The sequence below is a fragment of the Scardinius erythrophthalmus genome, assembly GCF_964197995.2.
Source record: "Scardinius erythrophthalmus genome assembly, chromosome: 4".
NCBI lineage: Eukaryota > Metazoa > Chordata > Actinopteri > Cypriniformes > Leuciscidae > Scardinius > Scardinius erythrophthalmus.
This window is the reverse complement of record NC_138224.1, coordinates 6,060,475-6,081,360: the sequence shown is the minus strand read 5'-3', so window position 1 is coordinate 6,081,360 and position 20,886 is coordinate 6,060,475. Positions and strand designations below refer to the sequence as shown.

The window sequence follows — 20,886 nt, the reverse complement described above, 5'->3', positions numbered from 1 at the left end:
GAAATTAATATTTTAATTCGAAGACACGGACCGTGTCTTTATTTCCGTTATGTCGCAGTCAATGGCGTCATATCCGCGTTGTCCCTGGTTTCCGCTCGTACTGCCATGGCAACCAGAGCTATGAGCAGAGCCCTCTGATTAACCAAAGCGACAGACGCAGACAACTGTGGAGTTCGCAATGTCTATCTGCACGCTGTTGTTGTTTCGTTCAAACATTATGGACCATGGCAAGCAGACTTTGGATAAAAAAGGAGAACTAAAACGAGAATCAATATCAGCGCTGCGTTTTCGAGATGCCGAGAGATCCCATAGACAGTATATAAACGAGAGCTCCACGTCCGAGACTTCGACCGCTCCTACATGTACTTTATTAAACAGGTGAGCACATTTACATGAAACTAATCAATTTTATATAGTTCAACAATGATAAAATGTTAGAATATGATCTGTATGTTATTCTAATGTTGATCTAGCTTACTGCTAGTCTCAAACAGACAAACTAACACATAAATTTCAACACATTCAAATGCAGTTTAGTGTGCTAGTGTAATGTTAGACCAAGTGAAACAGCGCTGCGTTACCTCACAAGTTTAATTTGTCTAATAAACTGACCTGTGAGTAGTAATTCTGCACTTGCGTGTAGTTCGGTAGAATGAAATGTCCATATTCCTTTTATATCCGCGGGACTCGCGTCGCTTGTGGAGCTGATAGCTGTCTCTTAGCAATCCCGAACTGCTTCATATCACAGTCATGATAAAAGCATCGATGTATTTAGTCATCCATAAACATTATTAGATCGGTCGGCTTGACGTTGACGACAACATCCATAATTCTTAGCAAATGTTGCGTCATCAAACTACGCCTTTGTTATTGTAAAGAGGTTAGCGACCCCTAGTGGCGAAAAATTCTATACTGTGGCTTTAATGCTTAGATTTATTTTTCTGTCTTTTCTTGAAACTTATTTGCTACATTTTAATCAGATATATTTTAATATTTCTTAAAGGGTTCGTTCACCCAAAAATGAAAATTCAGTTATTCATTACTCACCCTATTGTCGTTCCAAACCACTTTGACGCTTCAAAAAGTTCATAACGAGATCATAAAACTAATCCACATGAATTGAGTGGTTTAGTCCACATTTTCTGAAGAGACTCAATCGCTTTAAATGATGAATAGAAATAAACATTGATCAGCAAACATAAACAAGCTCAACTGAACCTGCTTGACGCATGAGAACAAACCTTTTTGTTTCTCGCAGAAGCTCAAACGTGCTGCGTAACACGAGAATGAACCTCATTGGTTCTTGCTGAAGCTCAAACGTGCTGCGTATGGCGAGAATGAACCTCATTGGTTCTTGCTGAAGCTCAAACGTGCTGCGTATGGCGAGAATGAACCTCATTGGTTCTTGCTGAAGCTCAAACGTGCTGCGTAACACAAGAATGAACCTCATTGGTTCTTGCTGAAGCTCAAACGTGCTGCGTAACGCGAGAATGAACCTCATTGGTTCTTGCTGAAGCTCAAACGTGCTGCGTATGGCGAGAATGAACCTCATTGGTTCTTGCTGAAGCTCAAACGTGCTGCGTAACACGAGAATGAACCTCATTGGTTCTTGCTGAAGCTCAAACGTGCTGCGTATGGCGAGAATGAACCTCATTGGTTCTTGCTGAAGCTCAAACGTGCTGCGTATGGCGAGAATGAACCTCATTGGTTCTTGCTGAAGCTCAAACGTGCTGCGTAACACAAGAATGAACCTCATTGGTTCTTGCTGAAGCTCAAACGTGCTGCGTAACGCGAGAATGAACCTCATTGGTTCTTGCTGAAGCTCAAACGTGCTGCGTATGGCGAGAATGAACCTCATTGGTTCCTGCTGAAGCTCAAACGTGCTGCGTATGGCGAGAATGAACCTCATTGGTTCTTGCTGAAGCTCAAATGTGCTGCGTAACACAAGAATGAACCTCATTGGTTCTTGCTGAAGCTCAAACGTGCTGCGTAACGCGAGAATGAACCTCATTGGTTCTTGCACGTCAAGCTTGAACTTCCGTTTACCACAACTGATGTGGTAAGGAATGTTTATATGTGAATAAAAGCATAAATTATTGTCAACGGAGGAGCAGAAATCTCTCAAATTTCATCAAAAATATCTTCATTTGCATTCCAAAGATGAACAAAAGTCTTACGAGTTTGGAACGACATGAGGATGAGTAATTTTCTGAATTTTAATTTTTGGGTGAACTAACCCTTTAAGCTTCATTTTTGACACTCTTGTGTAAGACTTGAAAACTTCTTTCCGTTTTGTTATGTGCACATCGTGGACACACCTAGACAAAACAAGAACTAGACCTTGGCTTGGTACACTCGCACAAACCCAAGACACGCACATACATTAGACTGCTCTTACTTAATACTATATTTCTTAATATGCCATGTATGATAAGGTCTGATCTTTGAGTACTATGATTGGATGTCCAGCACATCCTGGATGTTATTGCCTAATCTTGTGTGTATAAATATGACCCATGTTCCTTAATAAATGGGAGAATGTTGTGGTATGACACTAGCTTTGCGTGTACTTGATAATTTTTCTGAGATATCTCACGCTGCTGCCGCCACACGTCACTGAAGTTTATGCACCTGTTTCCAACTGATGAATGATGATTGATAGCATTGAGGCTTCAGATAGTCTACCTGAAAATGAATCTAACAATTTATTATTCCTTATTCAAATTTGATCTCTAACATAATCATTGTTCGTCTGCCTGGATCTCACTGCATCACTCTGCAACCTCAAAATAAATTATTTTGTATATTTTTTAATTAATGTGGTTGCTCATACCAACTTATTAGCTTTACTGTATTAACAAAAACTAGTTTGGGACTGCTATCACAACACACTTTATGTATACTACAATTTATGTATATTAAGTAAATTGGCACGGTACTTGTGTGTGTCAACCATGTAAGGGGGGTTCAGTTGTAAGACCCAGGACCAGATATAATGAAAGAAGACTAGGAGTCGTGAAGTTCAATCAAATAGGTAAAAATTTACTGAAGAATAGTTTGCAGTTAAATTGGTAGAGCCAGCGTCAAAGTCTCACAAGGAGGTCGCAAGCCAACTCTACCTTACACAAAATCTCACACCAATTATACCTTTTCCAAGGATATGCATCACATAATCATTTACTTCTGATTGGCTAAGAGAACATAGTCTAAACAATAGCACATTTTTGATAGATAAGTGGGTATATCGCCGTTAATCAGAAGAGTTGTCGCCCAATTCCGAGATTTAAGTCCGTGGTGACCTTTCAGGGTCTGAGAATGGTGTCTTCGAGTCCATATGTTGTATATCACAGAGTTCAGAACCTGCAAAGAACATCAAACGCACACACACAACACTGACGAGCAACAACACATTTCACTCCTTAGGAAAGCAGGAGCGATAATATGCCCCTTTACTCTCTAGAGAAATACACATGAGGATGTTCACTTAAGGTAATTTCAGCTTATGTTCACTGAACATAAGGTGAAATTATGTATAAATTGACCTTCGAACTTATACAAGTCACCCAAGACAGATATATAGATGCAGATATATGGATATAGTGACCCTCGAACGTATCCAAGTCACCCAAGACAGATATATAAGCAACACATGAGTACAGAGTCCTTCTCGCCGCTCTCTAAATCTAAGAGAATTATCATCAAAAGGCCCCACACAACCCAAGGGCACACATTGGAATGCACCTAAAGGAAAATGGGTAAACACTTACAGAAACCATATGGATACATGGATATACTTGATTGTTGAATTTTTAATAATAATAAAGTAATCATTCAAAAGGATATATTTTTAAATTGAAGAGACAAGGGATTCTGACCCCAACCCTTCAACCATTTTTATTAAATAAATGTTTCATATATATATATATATATATATATATATATATATATATATATATATATACACTACCGTTCAAAAGTTTGGGGTGCGTAAGATCTTTAATGTTTTTAAAAGAAGTATCTTCTGCTCACCAAGGCTGCATTTATTTGATAAAAAAACTATAAAAAAACAGTAATATTGTAAAATATTATGACAATTTAAAATTACTGTTTTCTATGTGAATATACGGTAAAGTGTAATTTATTCCTGTGATCAAAGCTGAATTTTCAGCATCATTACTCCAGTCTTTGGTGTCACAATATTCTTCAGAAATAATTCTAATATGATGATTTGATGCTCAAGAAACATTTCTTATCATCATCAATCTTAAAAACAGTTGTGCTTCTTAAAAGTTTGTGGAAAATGTGATAAAAAAATCTCAAGATTCTTTAGATATAAACTAGAACACCATTTATTTGAAATCTTTTGTTACATTGTAAGTGTCTTTACTGTCACTTTTGATCAATTGAATATGTCCTTGCTGAATAAGCGTATTTATTTATTTTAAAAAATAAAAACTTACTGACCCCAAACTTTTGAAGGGCAGTGTAAATTATCAGCTTTAAATTATACATATAATAACAATTTAATGTAATAATAATATAATGTGACTTAAGTCTGGTGATTTGTGTGTTTGTAGAAGCATATCTCAGAACATGTTCTGGACCATATGTGTCAGGAAATTGTTAGTCTCAATACATCATATACATAAAAGAATGAAGCTGTTCTTGCCCCTACATGCAAGATTTACTGCAGACATGATGGTTAAGATAATATATTTTATCATTTATCATTTGTTCTTCTGTCTATTTGGAAACTTTAGACTTCTGCTAATGTCTTACAGAAAGAACAAAAGGTCAACCTAAGTCAGAGACATCAAGATTAATAAGTGAAAAGAGCATTGAACATACATATCAAATGATAATAAACACAACAAACTATATGATTAATTAGATTTGATTAAATTATTAAACAAACAAGATATATAGAATGTTTCCGTTTTCTGCTTCTCCTTTCTCTTTTAAATCAGGTAACTTCGGTTGATTCTTAGATCTTTAATGAGCACGTCTGTCTTTATTGACTGGCTGTTTTAGTGATCAGGTACTCCACCTCTTTCTTTTTATCTCTTGAATGACCAGATCAAATAGATTCCAATCTCTCTGACCTTAACGCTCCGCGGGGAACAAAGGAGATTATACCTCAGTGGAATGACTCGGGCCACTTTAGGCTGCCCCTCATGGAGATAAGCGTGCTTCACATGTCTGCGCATCATGACAAAAGGCAGATCAAAGATGCTCCATGAAGTCTACCAGTCAAAAATTCAAGTGAGAATGGGAGAAATGGCAACCCTAGACGAATGTTATGATCAGAATGAAGAGTTCAGATGCAAAAGCCTCTAAGTGTTCTAGAATGATCATTTTTATCAAGCTTGTATATTTAAGTTCAGTAATTTCACTTAAATGACAATTAATATGTCATTTTCATAAGTAAAATTACTGAACTTAAATATACAAGCTTGATAAAAATGATCATTCTAGAAGAAAATGTCAGATGGCACTTAGAGGCTTTTGCATCTGAACTCTTCAGATGTTTACAGGGCTTTTCACACTCGAACAACACGTTTGCTTTCACGCTCCACAGGAAACAAAGGAGATTATCGTTCACATCATTTTACAGGTCTTTTACTGCTTGGTACTTATGCCATCAGTTTGTGTATTCATTTGATCCTGATAAGTTCTTAACCGAGCAAATGAAATAATAGTCCAAAAACTGTGATATATAAGGCTGTTATGGCTCATATAGTAGAATATGAAGCTCATACCTAAAGAAGAATAATAATAAATAAAAAAACTCAGTTTCATTCAGAGGACCAAACGGAGGAATCTAAATATGCAATTGATGCAGTTGCTGATATTTATATTGCCAAAAGTAAGATTAAATTCTGATTGTTTATGATGTAAATCGCTGAAATCTTTATAACAGCATAGCAGGCTACTTATATAAAATGCATTGAAATATCAGTTGTCACTCTATATCTCCCAATATGATGTCTAAGTAAGATTATATTTCAATATTGCGATGGATTATCACGATTAATACCGTTCCAAATTATCCTACATCCTATCCAGGACATATAGATAATCCCGCGGTAACTAAAGAGCCTATCCTTTAGTCGTGTCCTCAAGAGTTAGGCGATCAGTCTATACAAATTCGTATTCTATTATAAAGATAATAGATTTCCCCTTTGTATTATAAGTCTACCTTTTAAGGTACTCTTCAACCGTGTTCGCTATACAACAATAACCCTGTCTTAAGCTGCCTCTTTGGCTAGGCTTTATTAATCAATCAAATCTCATAGTGATTATTCTTGTATCAAAAGAATGCTCACCCTCTTGTCGTTTCCTCCAGTTAGGATCTTCCTGATCCAGATAGAAGAATGTGACACGCACCCAAGAATCCAAGGTCCAGTCAGATGATTATAATAAATGTTACAAAAATTACAGATTATACAATGAGTACTAACTAACAGAGAGATACTAGCTAGGCTTAAAGCTTCTTGCATCTGATAACTGCTGGCTGTATCAGACTGGAGATTGCAAGGAAGAGCGAAGAGTCCTGCCAGGTCTCTTCTTTTATAGTCTGAATTCAGCCGTCTTCATAATAGTTAGTATCAAGCGCGTGACTGCTGTTTCTAGCAAGTGTAGTCCTGCTATTTCTGTGCAAGCATGACTATGTCTAGCCAGCGGCTTGTTCTCTAGCAAGCTCCTGAAGATACAATAGTTCCTTTGTATTTGTGGATAATGACTCTTGTCACTGCTCTCTCATGTGGTTTGAGAGATGCAGAGATGAACAACAACCTCTTTGTTCAGCAGAACACTTTTAGATGGTTATATTCTTTATTAACCAAGATAGTTCGTTGGCTGCATCCTTAGTTACAGATTTCTTATTATGACCCTTTCTGCGTTGACGTCGAGTTGGAGGTGCAAATGAAGCGAAGGAAGTGCCACTCTTCAACACCCCAAACAATATTCAGTTGTATGATCAAACCTCTAGTTGTATTATGAGGGCAAAACATATAATGGTGATTTAAGAGATGTAAGTGTTCATCAAAAGCTTGATGTGATTTGATATTCACATTTTAACATGAGATAACAAATATAAAAATCATGTTTAGTTTATAAAAATCATGAAATATTTTGAAGCAAGATGTATGTGTTTCTCAGCACACATATATGAAAATATGTGAATCAAAGTTATGTTCAAATTCTCCACATTTCCTAAATCCATGGTAAATAAGAGGATGCCGCCTCTCATTAACTTAGCATACAGAAACACCAGTACCTATTGGCATACGGAAGGCCAGTTTGACGTCATTTTGTACACATAATTCTAGCAACGTCTAGAGTTGGTGTTCTGTTTTTTTTAATGCAAATGTGTATATTTAAAGACAGTATATTGGGTGCATTAAAGGGATAGTTCACCCAAAAATGAAAATTCTGTCTTCATTTATTCACCGTCAAGTTGTTTCAAACATGTATTAATTTCTTTATTCTGCTGAACACAAAAGAAGAAATATCAGTAACCAGACAGTTTATGGCCTTTATTGACTTCTGTGGTATTTTTTTCCATATTCATCTGGGTGGCTGATTCTCCTGGATGCTGTTCTTTTGGCATCCTCACATGTTTATCATATACATATACAACCCCTGCAGACACAACATTAGATAAAACATAGGCATAGGCACATCACTGGAACACAACAATACATACACTCAAAGTAAACTGCTACTTAAGATTGTCTCATTCATTCATGCAAATCTCACAAATCTACTGTCTCCAGCTGTTTTATGAGAGGTCAAAATAAATACTTCTGGTGTGAATGGTAAAGGGGGTTCATTCCCGCAGCAGCAGAACAGTCAGAACAAAGAAAACAATGCCTGTTCTTCTGATGCGGGAGATGCCCAATAAAGATCCTTGATAATATCTGTCAAGCTTGGGGCACAGGAACGAAAAGCTGAATAAATATTTTGGGTGCTAGATGTTTATTGTTCTTTTGTTCCACCTGGGTATTTAAAGGGAATTGGCAAACCACATAAGGAAGCAGAACTTCCCACACTGTTGCTTTGTGTCTCTATTGCCAGGTATGCTGACTCTTTTAAACGATTTTTGATATTGCATTTTGAATAATGTTTGTATTTTATGCTGATCAGTTATGTATTGTGTATTCATTTTAATCATTTTTAATTGATGTTTAAATAAATGTTACATCTTGATTTGTTCTGAATTATTCTGAAATCATTATTTTAGTAGATTATAAGGAGGCTGATGCTACCCCAAATCTTAGTCAGGGTAGGTCAAACTAAAGGCGCATGTATGAACGGAGCAGTGAGCATGTCATCTGAAGACCTTTTGATTTCTGTCTATCACTGATTTAGCAAGTTGTATGGAAGTGGCTAAAATAAACTACACTTTTTGCAGGATAAACTTGATGAACTAATGTGGTTTTGCGGTCTTAAGTGATCTCTATCGCTGGGCCCTAAGCATATGTGAATGAGTTCCTCTTAAATCTTTGCAGAAATATTACATCAGAAAGGCACAGTTGTCTTCACAGCTATCATGAGAACAGCAAAATAAATATAAGAACAAAACCTCAAACTGTAGAACTCTTGATTCATTTGCATGATGATCAAATCAGTTAATTACAAAATAAGTGCCTATTTCTATAGAAGCCAGACTAAATGAATAAAAACTGAAGATCTGGCTCATGCTAGTAACAGTCACCTCTCAGATAACAAAATACAGATATTTTATGCAATTTACAGAATGTATGCAATGAGTTTAAGGAAACTATGATTCCCTATCCATTAAATAATAAAAGAGAAAGGGATTATAAATCCACCCCTTCATTACAAAGTGGTTTTATTCAAATTTGATGAGAGTTTTGACATTTGTGACATTTTGACATTTATCAGATGAGGTGACGCGTGATTTTGCATACGGAGAAGCAGACGCTTTGGTGAGGAGATGCCGCCTGTTGCCATGGCTACCCGATGACCTTGAGGCAGTGAGCGACGACATCCGGGAACCGTCTGACCTTTACTATGAAGTGAGTGAATTTAATCATCTTTAAAATATTATTTGGAAGTGTTTGTCTATGTGGGATCTTATTTGGTTGTTGGCATTCCTACTTGTAATATGTCAGACTGTTTAGGTGTTTTTGTGGACATCATTTTGATCCAGAAAAATCTTTTAAGTACCATTTTCTCTCTACATCACTGAACTTTTCCAGACGATTCTACAAGAGAACAAGGAGAAGCTTCCTGTAGACATCCAGCCTTATGATGTACCAGATGGAAAAGTTCTAAAGTAAGCCTTTATGTTGAATGTCAGGTATTGTTTCATTGTGGTCTTTGCCACTCTAAAGTCAAAATTATTTCTATGTTGTTTTGTACAGTATAAAATCCATTACGTCTATGGAATGTCCCCATTTAAAGCTTAGTAAATGTGTGTGTGTGTGTGTGTTGTCGTGGAAATTTCTTTATCCTAAGACTTTATCAAATAAGAGACACAGCGATACCTCTCAAAAGTGAATAAGCAATGCTTTATTTCTTGCAAGAAAGGCGTTCTACACACAGACAATGTCTAGCATGAGAAGGCAAAGTGTCCTCCTCTTTTCAAAGTTAATATAGTACTTTCTTCAGCATCCACACCCTTCCTAAACACCTCTCGTCTTATTTGCTATTGGTGTATAAGCAAACATATTACCCTATATGGCATGTTCAGTTCTGCTGATCCTGCTCTTATGCGTGCACAGAAAAAAACATAGAGTTTGATATGAAAAACAAGTTTGATATGAAAAACATAGAGTAATTATTCATTAGAACACAGCACACTTCCTTTCCTTTATGTGGGAACACAGCCCACTAGGGACAAGATATCCCACCATGTTTCACTCAAGCCTTTGTGCGTTATGCAGCTTATATCCATCAATGCATTCAAGATAAGCAAGACTAAAATTTCCATTGCACAAGAAATTTCCACGACAGAGTGTGTGTGTGTGTGTGTGTGTGTGTGTGTGTGTGTGTGTGTGTGTGTGTGTGTGTGTGTGTGTAAATGAGGATCTGGAACATGTCTCTGCATGTAACAATTACAGCCCCTTAATGACTTAACTCTTGGGTCACAGTGTGGGCAGTGTTCTCTGTCTAGATCCTTCATCCTCAAAGGCTGGGGAGGTTTACAAAAACTGCTAGGCTTTAAAGGGTCATGAATTTTTTTGAGATGTTAAAGGCTTAGTTCACCCAAAAATGAAAATTCTGTCAGTAATTACTCACCCTCATGTTGTTCCAACCCCGTAAGACTTTCGTTCATCTTCGGAACACAAATTAAGATATTTTTGATGAAATCTGAGAGCTGTCTCACTCCTCCTGCAGGCTTATGGACACGTTAACTTGCTGGCCCAGAAAATGTATTAAAGACATTGTTAATATAGTCCCAGTGACTGGAGTGGCTCAATCTTAAGTTTATAAAGCGACGAGAATACTTTTTGTGTGCAAAAACAAACAAAAATAACGACTTTATTCCACTTTTCATTTCCTTCTCTCTGGGCTTCGAGTCTTTTTACGTAGTGTTTAAGCGTAGCACGTCTGTATTTCACGTATCACACATGACCATAGTCGCCCAATAGTGAGCCTACGTGGTGACGTGCAACACAGACGCGCTACGCTTAAACACTACGTAAAAAGACTCGAGGTCCAGAGAGAAGGAAATGAAAAGTGGAATAAAGTCGTTATTTTTGTTTGTTTTTGCGCACAAAAAGTATTCTCGTCGCTTTATAAACTTAAGATTGAGCCACTCCAGTCACTGGGACTATATTAACAATGTCTTTAATACATTTTCTGGGCCAGCAAGTTAACGTGTCCATAAGCCTGCAGGAGGAGTGATCCAGCTCTCAGATTTCATCAAAAATATCTTAATTTGTGTTCCGAAGATGAACGAAAGTCTAACGGGGTTGGAACAACATGAGGGTGAGTAATTACTGACAGAATTTTCATTTTTGGGTGAACTAACCCTTTAACATCTCAACAGACACTGAGGTTGCACTTCAATGAAAACAACAATAGCACTCATTATAATTTACTGTATTATTAAGGGAAAAGTGTTTTTTTTTTTTTAGCTATTTTGTTCTTCCGGTTTAAAAAGCAAGTTAAACCAACATCATGAAAATACTAGATGAAACATAATGGAAAGTGAGGTATATACATATGCATATATACCATCATGGAAAGTGAGGTAAATGCGTTAATTGGGAGTGGTTATTGGCTGCAGAGTACACCTCTACATCATCAGTTTTTTTAGCTTTTCTCCACATTTATTCATGCAAATAAACTCTTTTAATCCCACTGTGCAGTATTTATGCACGAGCGTTTTAGCGCTGTTCATTCACCTCTGACTTGTTCAGCTTTGCGTTCTGAGTATCCTCCATACAGTTGAACAAAAGTATTGTTTGCATTTTCCCCACAATGCGGTCAGAGCTGGAGTTTGACAACCAACACATGGAAAATATGACTGTAACATTATTTAATATATAACAATACAGCGGGCGTGCATGAGATCGGTTTCACAAACGCCGTAATGAGTTTAACGCTTGCAACACGAATCACAGTTTATATCCCGAGTGCTATCAAGTATCAGGTTTTTATGGACATATTTCATATACGCTAGTGCTCCAAACACGAACCACAAATGCAAACATAATTCATCATGTCTTCTTCAAATGAAATATGTGCAAATAAGGACTATGCAGCGGTACGTATGTCTGATCATGAACGCGATGACATGATTCATTATTCTGATACCCACAAGACAATGTAGACCAAAAATTCCAAGAAGAATGGACAAATAGTAACTGTCTTTATTCTTTCTGTTAAACTGATGTGTGTTATTTCTTCAGAGATTGTATTGCTTGTAAACGTAATTAAAATATTATTAGACCTTTTCATCCTCGTTTTCATATAAACCAATTAGGCTGTAGCTCAAAGTTATAATGCTTAGGTGTTGTTGATACTTCTAAGGATAATTTATCAAAACGTATATGATTTGTTTATGATAGTGTTAGTGTCTCATGCAGAAGTCTGTATGCTGTAATGCCAAGCAGAAATTAGGTCACAAGGTTTTTTAAGGATGGAAAAGTACCCAAAAACCTGAAGGAGGGATGCAGGTGGTTGTTATATAATATGTTTGAGGTTCTCCACCAATAGAAAGAAGGCCTCAGGGAAAATGTTTCTAACGGTGTCGATATCTCGAGGAGGAGCAAAAAGATAACTGTACAGATGCCCATTGGGTACCTAACGAGAAGAAAGAGATACGTTTTCAGAGATACAAAGCCGAGTTGGTCTGCAGACTAGAGACTAGAGTTTGTCCTCACACACTCTTTTAAACAGTTTTCCATATGCTCTTCCCCAACATTACATACACAACACACTTCTTTATCAACTTTTTTGACTGTGGTGAAGCAGGAAAAAATATGTATCTTACTTATGTTTTTATCATTTACTTATGATTTATGACTTACTGATGTTTTATCATTTCCTTCTGTTTTATCATTTAGTCATTTAGATCTTCAATATCAATTAATCAAATCTAATCATCATATTTTAAGTAATCAATATCATCATGTTGATGTGTTTCTTATTACTATCATTTTGATGTGTTTACCATTATTATAATTGGAAGTGTATGTTTAAATGCTTTTCTTTTATTAATCTATGTCTTAAATGTAGCTGATTGACTTAAGGTGAAATCCGTTTTACTGTCTTAAAGAGGTTTTGTTGTGGCAAAAAATTATATTAAACCCTCATCACTGTGTAAGAGACTCTCTGAATCAAATTGTCTTTTAAAAAGTATTTATTCTTGCAAGAAGGCCCAGTCACCACACAGAAGTTACGCTGTAGGGTGAGTGAGACACAGACAGGAAGATCTGGGCAGCCTTGATACTTGTTTCAAGGTCTTATTCAGAAGGGTTTCTTTCCGCCACACATTCCATAGATAAATGACCCACTGTTGTATAAGCTTCAATTCATCACTAGCTGACCCTTAAGACCTCTGGGGTCAAAGGTCCCTTCCCAGCTGAGCCCAAGTGTCTCACTCCTGCACTTCCACAGGTGTACAAACATACATAAATTTTCTGTTCACATACATATGTTCCCTGTTCCCTGTTCCCCACAAAATTTCTTAGAATAAATGGACATGCTGATTGTATCTTAGCTGAACATCTTGCAGAAAGGACATGTTTTGCAGTTGGTCTGTATTGTAGTATTAAGATTGACAAATTTATGACACCTCAGGGGTACCAGGCAATGTGTGCATGTCCACCTCCCCCCTTCCTGGTGTGAAACCACAAGTGACTGATATGTCCCTTGCATGCATACATGTTCTTATAATAGGAAAAGAGGAACTTAGTCCGGTGCTTTGAGGCATCTGCATAAGGAGGACAATATTTTCTGTAATTGTGAGTCTCAACCTGGACGAGACCCTCTCCTTCGCAAGCTGTCTTTTCTCAGAGAGCTCTCTAAAACAACTTACCTTTAGGCAAGAATATTATACTTTATATAATAAAGTAAAGTTTTGTATAATAAAGGTTTTGAATTATATTTTACTTGAGAAATATTAGAAGTGATTTGAACTGTTAATTGTATGTTTCATTATTATTCTTTTAACTTTTAAAGGGATAGTTCACTTTGTAATTAATTTTTTATATTTTTTAGCTTACCTCAAGGGCATCCAAGATGTAGGTGTCTTTGTTTCCGCAGTAGTTTCAATTTTGATATTTTTAGGTCAAACCGTTCTTGTCTGTCAGTCATATAATGCAGGTCTATGGTCACAGTCTCAAAACACAAGCACAGAGTCCAAATTAAAACAATTCCCCATCGTCCAAATGAAACAATTCCTCATCATAAGTACACATTGATGGCCTAAGACACGAAACGAGCGGTTTGTGTGAGAAAACGAACAGTATTTATATCGTTGTTATCTCTTGAAAACAGCACACGTCCAAATGATCTGACGGCGCGGGCGGGTATAGATATATACATAGATGTCGCCTTGGCTACAGTTTAGTTCCAATGAACTATACCCGCCCGCGCCGTCAGATCATTTGGACGTGTGCTGTTTTCAAGAGATAACAACGATATAAATACTGTTCGTTTTCTCACACAAACCGCTCGTTTCGTGTCTTAGGCCATCAATGTGTACTTATGATGAGGAATTGTTTCATTTGGACGATGGGGAATTGTTTTAATTTGGACTCTGTACTTGTGTTTTGAGCCAGTGACCATCGACCGGCATTATATGACTGACAGACAAGAACGGTTTGACCTAAAAATATCAAAATTGAAACTACTGCGGAAACAAAGACACCTACATCTTGGATGCCCTTGATGTAAGCTAAAACATATCAAATTAATTTCAAAGTGAACTATCCCTTTAATTAATTTTACTCTTTATTTATTATTTGATTGTCTGCTGTTAAGAAATACATTTTACTTAATCATCTGACTGGATCTCCTCCTCGCATCAGACTGTACGTTTTTGGAACGAGAGGCCTCAGCTCATCACATATTTTCTCTAATAGCAGAATGTGTCTCAGCTCACCATATGTGAGCACATTGCATTCCCTTACAGGCCTCTGCACACACACACACACACACACACACACACACACACAGTCAAAAACATGACTATAATAGAATAACTCAACATAAATGGCTATATTCACACATTGATCATCCCTGATTAATTTTATGTTCTGAAATATTCCATAGTATTCACTTTGTCTTTTCCTGTATGCACAAACCAGGGTCTACACTGAGATGAAGCCGGTTTTAGACCATCTGAAACATCCACGTTTCCAATTCACTGAAAACGAGGAAGAGGCTGACGTAATCTGGATCTTCTCCCATATCCGAGATTATCGGTGAGCAGATTTACACACACACACACTTCAATCCTATCCCTAAACCTAACCCTCATGCAAACCTTTTTTGCTATTTTAATTAAGACATTGTTCATTAAGCTATTTTTACTTTGTTTTACTTATGTGTCCCCAAATGTTCCACAATTTGGGCAAAACCTAGCCCACACACTTTAGTATGTCTCCCTTGGCAATTGGTGATCTGTTACTTTTCTTGTTTCACTTAAATACTTTTGTTTGCTCAACTGACTAATAGGAAACTGAGTGAGGAACGGCCTCATGTCCTGCTCAACCAGTTCCCCTGTGAGACGGTGCTGACCACTAAAGACTGCCTGGCATCTGTGGCATGGAGAGCCAGGGGAGGTCAGGGGGCTCCGTGGCTCCCCAAGACCTTTAACCTACAGACTGAGCTGCCTCAGTTTGTCAGACATTACTTGCAAAGACAGGAGAGGTGAGCGTCTGTCCGATCATAGTGCTGCAAAACTAATTTGTAACAGATTTTGGTAATTCTCACACTATGTAATCAGACTAAACGTGCTAGGGAAAAAGAGAAACGGCCGGGAGTCTATTCAGTCGTGGAAACAGAGCGACTGCCTGAACAGAAAAACACACACAAATTTATATTTAAATATTACATAGTTGCGCCGAATAGATTTCCTTCTATTTGACTGCACATCAACAGTTTCCCATTGTTAGCCATTTCCAAAAGTCTAGACTTCTTAATCATATGACGGATCTAATTAAAGCATACTCTTGCTCCACTTCCTTTTGTGGCTGTTGTCAGATGGTCTTTTGAACTTCCTAAAAAATGCACAATACTTTTTGAAATATCGGATTTTGACATATAGATAAAACTTTGCGTTGCGATAGTCTTTCCTTCCCTATTTTGTCACATGAAACGGCTTCTCGAACAGAGAAGATCTGATCTTATTGATTTTTTCAAGAAGATCTTCTTGAAGATCTTGATTTATTTATTTTTTTTCATCAGGAATTGATTGGATTGGAAGGATATGGTTTGCTATTGTTGTGATCTCATGTAAGGACAGGTTGAGAAGAGATGACGCTGCAAGTGCAAGCCTATTCACAAGAAACATTATTTTGCAGCTGAACAGTGACTAAAAAGGCTGGGCAAGCAATATCTGAGTCTTCTACCAAGAGCATGATGAGCAGGGAACTTGTGTCCAGTTATCTGAGGCCCTTAATATCCTTAGTCTTATTTCTAATTACTGATAATTATTTTATAATATAGTAGATTATTTATAGTAAATGTAACATTTTAGAAAATTATATTGAAGAGGACCTTTTATGCTATTTTACATCTTCAACTTTCTTTAGTGTAATGTCGCTGTTTAAGCATAAAAAAGGCCTTATAAAGCACAAAAACGCCTCAATTGTAGTCTTGAGTTTTCTTCCGGGAACATACATATCATATTATCCCTCATTTAAATAATTCCTGCCCATGGAAAAGGTAAAATAATGATGTGAGGCCTGGTTGCTAAAGTATTGTGTTAAAACTCGCCGTTATGGTGAGGGGCGTGACATTTCTGAAACACGCTGTAAGCGGTTGACCAATCACAACACACTGGTCTAGTGACAGAAGCTTTAAATATCTGTATTGTTACAGTTACTGACCGTATCAGTATTCTTTTAACAATTTTCTCACAATTTCCATCACTGGATACAAAGCAAATTAACATTATAAATCTCTTTTAGTCTAACATTGCATTCTGCACAAAGGATAGCCCTAAGATGAAGTCTGAAATATCAAGCTTACATGTTGTCTATTATTATTGTAGTGTATAATGTTTGTCAATGATAATTTCAGAGGACTGGAAAACCACTGGATCTGCAAACCTTGGAACCTGGCCCGTGGTCTGGACACACACATCACGAACAACCTCAACTACATAATCAGACAGCGAGAGAGCACCCCAAAGGTATACATTCACACACACACAAGCCTGTTATCCCACTTTCTTACTGAGTCTGCGCCCACAGAATTACATAGAAAATAATTCTGTCAGGACCACTATCGTCAAATGCGATTGACAATTAGCATACAGTTTGGATTGGCGGTATGGTTCCGTTCTGGGCAAGAACTCCTTGCGCATCCATGCAGCCTAGCGTGGATAAGAGCAGAGAGAGCAGCGATAACCCCCCCTTTGAGTAAACAGAACAGAACCAACATGAATGTAAGCAGATATCATTAATTCAAGATTTTAAAGTAAAACATAATTCGAGATTTTATTCTGATTCAAGGGCAATCAGAATGCCAAATCCTGACTGGACGAGAGGAGGAGCTGGGGATGGGGGAGGGTAATAAGCTCCTGACGCTACTCTTTATAACAATCCATTCAACACGCTGTCAATAATTAAATCTGCCGTGGGCTATTGAAAGAGCAGCACAGAAGATGGCCTGTTGTACTCCAGAAAAGAAGGCTTGTAGTAAGTCATGGGGTGGCTGGAGTTCCTCTCTCTAAGAGTCCCCCTGAAGGCTTAGTCACTGTCACATGCATTATAAAACAATTAATAGTCCCTTCGGGCAGACCAAGAGAGAAAACGGTATCTTCGCCCCAGTCAGGGTTAAATGTCTTTTGGATATAGCTGGAATGCACAGCCTCAAATATTCCCACGGCATTGAAACAAAACCTGGAGACAAAACAACTCCTTCACTCAGACCCGAGGAAGAATGAACTACGTCACATTTATTGCAAAATAATGAAATTACAGCATAAAATCAGCTATGCAAAAAGAAAAAGAAAAGGCTCTTGCCATTCTGTTCCTTTTATAATGGAATCATTCTCTGAAACTTCTTTCTGACCCACCAGATGTTCTTTCCTTGTCGCCTACTCTAATTTTGCCTTTTAGGTTGAACCTAACTAAGTCCTATCTCATCTGACCTACAGTACATGTCAAAAGTTTGGAAACATTACTATTTTTAATGTTTTTGAAAGAAGTTTCTTCTGCTCATCAAGCCTGCATTTATTTGATCAAAAATACAGAAAAACTTTTTTAATATTGTGATATATTATTACAATTTTAAATAATTGGTTTTCAATGTATTATACTTTAAATGATCATTTATTTCTGTGATGCAAAGCTGAATTTTCAGGATCATTACTCCAGTCTATCACATGATCCTTTAGAAATCATTCTAATATGATGATTCGTTATCAAAGTTGGAAACAGTTCTGCTGCTTAATATTTTTTCATAACCTGTGATACTTTTTTAGGATACTTTGAATAAAAAGTATAAAAAAATGCAGCAAATGTTTTAAAAATAGAAATCTTTTGTAACAACAATATACACTACTGGTCAGTAATTTGGGGTCAGTAATTTTTTTCTTTCTTTTTTTGAAATAAATCTATACTTTTATTCAGCAAGGATGTGTTAAACTGATAAAAAGTGATAGTAAAGAAGATTTATATTATTAGAAAATATTTTTTTATTTTGAATAAATGCAGTTCTTTTTAACCTTTTATTCATCAAATATATCAGGCAGCAGAACTGTTTCCAACACTCATAATAAATCAGAATATTAGAATGATTTCTAAAGGATCATGTGATAGACTGGATGTCACATGTGACACTGAAGACTGGAGTAATGATGCTGAAAATTCAGCTTTGCATTACAGGAATAAATTATTTCTAAAGTATATTCAAATAGAAAACTATTATTTTAAGTGGTAATAATATTTCACATTATTACTGTTTTTTTCTGTATTTTGATCAAATAAACGCAGCCTTGATAAGCATTAGAGACTTCTTTCAAAAATATAAAAAAAATGTAATGTTTCCAAACTTTTGACCTGTACCTGTAATATTTATACTCTAGCGCGTCTACACATCGTCGACTGGGTGCTAATACCTGTTCCCGTGACTAGCTTACTTCCTCCGCAGGAATAATCGTCAAACAGACCTCAGCAAATGTCCTTTAAAGGCTTTAATCACGGCCGGAGGATCTCTCGAGCAGTTCTCAGAGAATTTCCCCCAAGAAGAAGCAAGGACAAATTGCATTGAGAATCCCACCAGCTAAAAGAATACGACAGTTTTTTATAGAATAAGGAGGTATGGTAAAAATGTCGTGCTGCATTACATCATTTCCCCACAATTTGATTGGTTTTCATAGACAAACCCTTCTGTTACCAGATAAAGCAAACTTTATTTTAATGATTACTTCATTGTTAATCACAAGGTTCAAATTTAGTCATCTGTCTACTTTCAATTCCCATATTTGCTATTTATACACTCACACAACCAAAGTAAAAGGGGTATGGCAACACAACATACAGCATTCAAAAACACAGGACAGAACGTTTTAGTACATTGTGTTTCAAAGTGTTATCATGTTAGGCCTAAAAAGAGAAATAAGGTTAGATGTTAGAAACATGGTTAGTTTAATATACAGTTTACTATTTTATCTATTGAAAATCCACCACAAGGTCACTTGTTCAAAACAGTTACAAAGATGTATCTTTGGCGACAGAACCCGTAGCAAATGATAATTATTAAACAACAACGGCTTGCTAGAGGCTACCAGAGGTCGTCGGCTTGGACGCTACAACTTCTACTTCCTAATTTTTTCAGGAAGCGCACTGTGTTTCTACTGAGAGCTGCGAAATTGAAAATTTCTCTGGATTTAAATATTGTTGGAAACATTTGAGATAATGTAAGTACACAAGTCAACAGAAAGATCAAGTCAACGAAGTCAACAGCAACTGTGTGCTGCACAAATGCGTGTTTACCGTGTGTTTCAGGTTTTCATGTGGATTCGGTAACTTAGAGCAATGGAGGCTCGATTGGACTCTTGACGTATCTAAAGTAATAAGACTTTTCAGATTTCTGGATGTCGCCATCTTTGAAATTACTTTGGTCATTGGTTACTGATAAGACAAGACAGGCTTGACTCCCATTGCATGTTTATAAGTTGCTGTGTGAACGGAACATTTCGAGACTCCAAACTCCAAACTCAAAGAGACTCAAAACTGGCGTTGTGAACAGAGCCTAGTGTGATTTGATGTTCATGTCTGTGAAAATTGCAAAAGCAATGACATCTGATGACATTAGATGTGTTCCTTCACACCCATGAGGGCTTAACCTGTGTGTGTGTGTCTCTCTCAGGTGGTGAGTAAGTATCTGGAGGACCCTGTGCTGTTTCAGAGAGATGAGGTGGGCATGGTGAAGTTTGACATCCGCTACATGGTGCTGCTGCGCTCTGTGGAACCTCTGCGTCTTTATGCATATGACGTGTTCTGGCTGCGGTTTGCCAACAAGTAAACCTCCACACACATTCCACATCCTTTTGACATATCTGGGTAACACTTTATTTTACAGTGTCCTTGTTACATATGTTACATGTACTTAAAGTATGCATAATTACATGCAACTAACCCTCAACCAAATCCTAATCCTACCCTAACCCTATAGAAAGTACATGTAGTTACTTAATATTACTTAGATATATAATTACACTGTAACAATTACACCTTATAATAAAGTGTAACCCATATCTGAAAACCCTTTGTCCAGAACAAATCATATAAATGGCATGTGGCTAAGTATATTATTGCAGTCGAAATAGCTCCATAAACAGTGGGAAACTAGGTCACCTAAAGGTCAGGGAGATAACAGATCTGAATGTCCTGATGCTCACAATGTGTTGCTTACCAACAGAATTTAGCTTGATGAATGAGAAAAAGTGAAAGAATGAAAGTATTAAGGTATTGAAAAATAAGAATGTGATATTTGATGATATGTAATTGTTTGTGTTTTATTTGTACTTATAGTTCGTCATGATATCAGTAAACCTGTCTATGCATTTACATTAATCATACAACACCATGTCTGCATATTTTCACACATCACTGCATTACACTGCTTGTCTTTCTGTTCAGACCTTTCTCGCTGGATCACTTTGACGACTATCAAAAACACTACACAGTGATGAACTACGCCAAAGATGTGCAGCTCAAACAAGTA

The 20,886-nt window shown here is 36.9% G+C and overlaps 1 protein-coding gene across 1 annotated transcript in view; it reads left to right on the top strand.

The window, feature by feature from the left end:
- ttll12 (tubulin tyrosine ligase-like family, member 12) overlaps positions 1 to 20,886 on the top strand; it is a 37,670-nt gene that overhangs the window by 12,287 nt on the left and 4,497 nt on the right. Inside the window, exons 5-11 of the mRNA XM_081363120.1 lie at positions 8,911 to 9,044; positions 9,228 to 9,304; positions 14,793 to 14,909; positions 15,163 to 15,357; positions 16,732 to 16,843; positions 20,029 to 20,180; positions 20,802 to 20,883. Coding sequence (XP_081219246.1) covers positions 8,911 to 9,044; positions 9,228 to 9,304; positions 14,793 to 14,909; positions 15,163 to 15,357; positions 16,732 to 16,843; positions 20,029 to 20,180; positions 20,802 to 20,883 — 869 coding nt within the window. The remainder of the gene's footprint in view (positions 1 to 8,910; positions 9,045 to 9,227; positions 9,305 to 14,792; positions 14,910 to 15,162; positions 15,358 to 16,731; positions 16,844 to 20,028; positions 20,181 to 20,801; positions 20,884 to 20,886) is intronic.